General features: G+C 44.6%; 1 protein-coding gene across 1 annotated transcript in view; it reads left to right on the top strand.

The window, feature by feature from the left end:
* Positions 1–1,358: 1,358 nt before the first annotated feature.
* gatm (glycine amidinotransferase (L-arginine:glycine amidinotransferase)) overlaps positions 1,359–2,006 on the top strand; it is a 7,995-nt gene continuing 7,347 nt past the window's right edge. Inside the window, exon 1 of the mRNA XM_016506745.1 lies at positions 1,359–1,525. Within this exon, the coding sequence (XP_016362231.1) occupies positions 1,457–1,525 (69 nt within the window). The 5' untranslated portion in view covers positions 1,359–1,456. The remainder of the gene's footprint in view (positions 1,526–2,006) is intronic.

Here is a 2,006-nt window from a genome sequence, read left to right as displayed (position 1 = left end):
TACAGTTTTTCACCGTATATAGTAGGGGAATTTACCGTTAACCATTTAACAGGTTTTTACTGTAGCATTTTTACAGTCTTTTACCGTTAAATTCACGGTCATTTTTTACAGTGTTGTCTTGTCCAGGATTTACGGCTCTTTGGAGTAACTGTGGACGCGGATTTCCTCATGATGGCTTTAATGTAGGCCTATTTACATGGAACTGTTATTAGTCGAAGATCCGTATGAACTCTGCCCAAGGGCTGGAGGACTGAAGCTCATTCATGGAGTCCAGGGTTCAGCTCAATACACACATCGACTCAAACAGCTGCTGGACCAGGACTCTTGATCTCTACTGGAATGGTTTGCATTCATTCATTTGTTGAGTGTCCTGCTGCACATAACAAAAGACATATTTTAGAGATTGTTTTATAAACGGCACGTTTGTGTCTCAATGCTCTCATGCTTTTTAAACTGGAAGTACAATGCTCTGGTTTTTCCTCCTCTCTTACCATAAGTTTTAGGGAAAATCCATTGATTGCATTGATCTTTTGCCTTGTTTTTCTCTCATTGATGCCCTCATGGCTAAGGGTTTGTTCGCTCATTGGCTGACGGGGATTCGGAAAGGAATGTATTTGTGCTGCTCGCGCAGAAACATACTTAAGCTTTGAACCATTTATATTTTCTTGCAAAAACACAATAAGGTAGCCTACTGTTGCTCATATCCTTCTTACCGCTAATACCCTCTTCGAGTCTGTTAATCTGGCTCCCAAACTGCTTACATTTCCCTCTGGGTCAGCATTTAAGATCACTTGTAATGTACTCGACACAGAGATGTATATTAATTATAAACCTGCTAATTATAGCAGTTCCTTGCTGAGCTCTGCTGTATGGAGTCTGAACTCTGGCCCTCGAGGTCCACTTTCCTGCAGAGTTGATCTCAAACACAGCTGAACAAGCTAATCGAGGTCTTCAGGACTGCTAGAAAGCTACTGGCAGGGCCTGCGGAGTTTGATCAAGGTTGGAGATAAACTCTGCAGGAAAGTGTGTCTGCTCTCAGTCAGTTAGTTCTATGGAGGACTTTAAGTATGCATGCATCTAATCTAAAGCTATTTGACTCTTTTAATTGTTTTTGGATTTAACGTTAATCGTGCATATTCACATGCATTTTTATTCGTTTCTTTTACGTGTTTTTACTTTTATATCTTGTTTCTTTTGTTTTATACCTTTGAAGGCGCCGTATAAAGTAAATATTATTATTATTACGCAGCAGCTGCCTACAGTACTTACAGTAGCGAGTGTAAGGAGTGTGGCTGGTGAGAATGTGCTGCTGCTGCAGTTTCGCTCGTGACCCTTGCCATCTGCGCGCGCACTATAAAAGCGCGTCCCCGCGGCGCCTCGGGTCAGAGCTGCTGCTGCACGCCCGAGAGCTCCAGTCCCGAACCAGAGCCCGAACCAGAACCAGAACCAGAGCACCATGCTGCGTGTGCGATGCCTGAGAGGAGGGAGCCGCGGAGCTGAAGCCGCTCATCTGATCGGCGCTAGGGTGAGAGTAAAGCGCTGCAGTGCCACATGTGCGAGTGTGTGCTGAGATCCCAGAAACCACAGACACCTCCACAGCAATCACAGCTGATTGATTTGATCATAACAATGGACTTGTAGTGTTAAACTCTTAACTGCATTCTCTTTTACAGGTGGAGTGAGATTATAAGTCTTTGACTCTACTGTAAATCATGTTCTTAGAAACAGTTGCATTGGCTCAGAGCTGGAGATCGTGTGTTATGAGTGAGTGACAGCACAGCTGTAGATCAGAGATCCTCCTCCTCGATCACTAACCCAGACTTTGACTCCAGGATCATGAAGAGAGCGTTCAGTGCTGTAGCTCAGACTGTGCGTGCTGAAGCTATAGTCGCGCGATCATGCTGCACACTTTCTCCGGAGCGTCATCTGTTAACAATCTGCGTGTGTATGAGTGTGTGTGTGTGTGTGTGTGTGAGTGTGAGTGTGTGTGAGTGTGTGTGTGTGTG

Source organism: Sinocyclocheilus anshuiensis, unplaced genomic scaffold (genome assembly GCF_001515605.1).
Source record: "Sinocyclocheilus anshuiensis isolate Anshui unplaced genomic scaffold, SAMN03320099.WGS_v1.1 scaffold1059, whole genome shotgun sequence".
In the NCBI taxonomy this organism is placed as follows: Eukaryota; Metazoa; Chordata; class Actinopteri; order Cypriniformes; family Cyprinidae; genus Sinocyclocheilus; species Sinocyclocheilus anshuiensis.
Note: the sequence above shows the minus strand (reverse complement) of the source record. Positions and strands in the feature narration are given on the sequence as shown.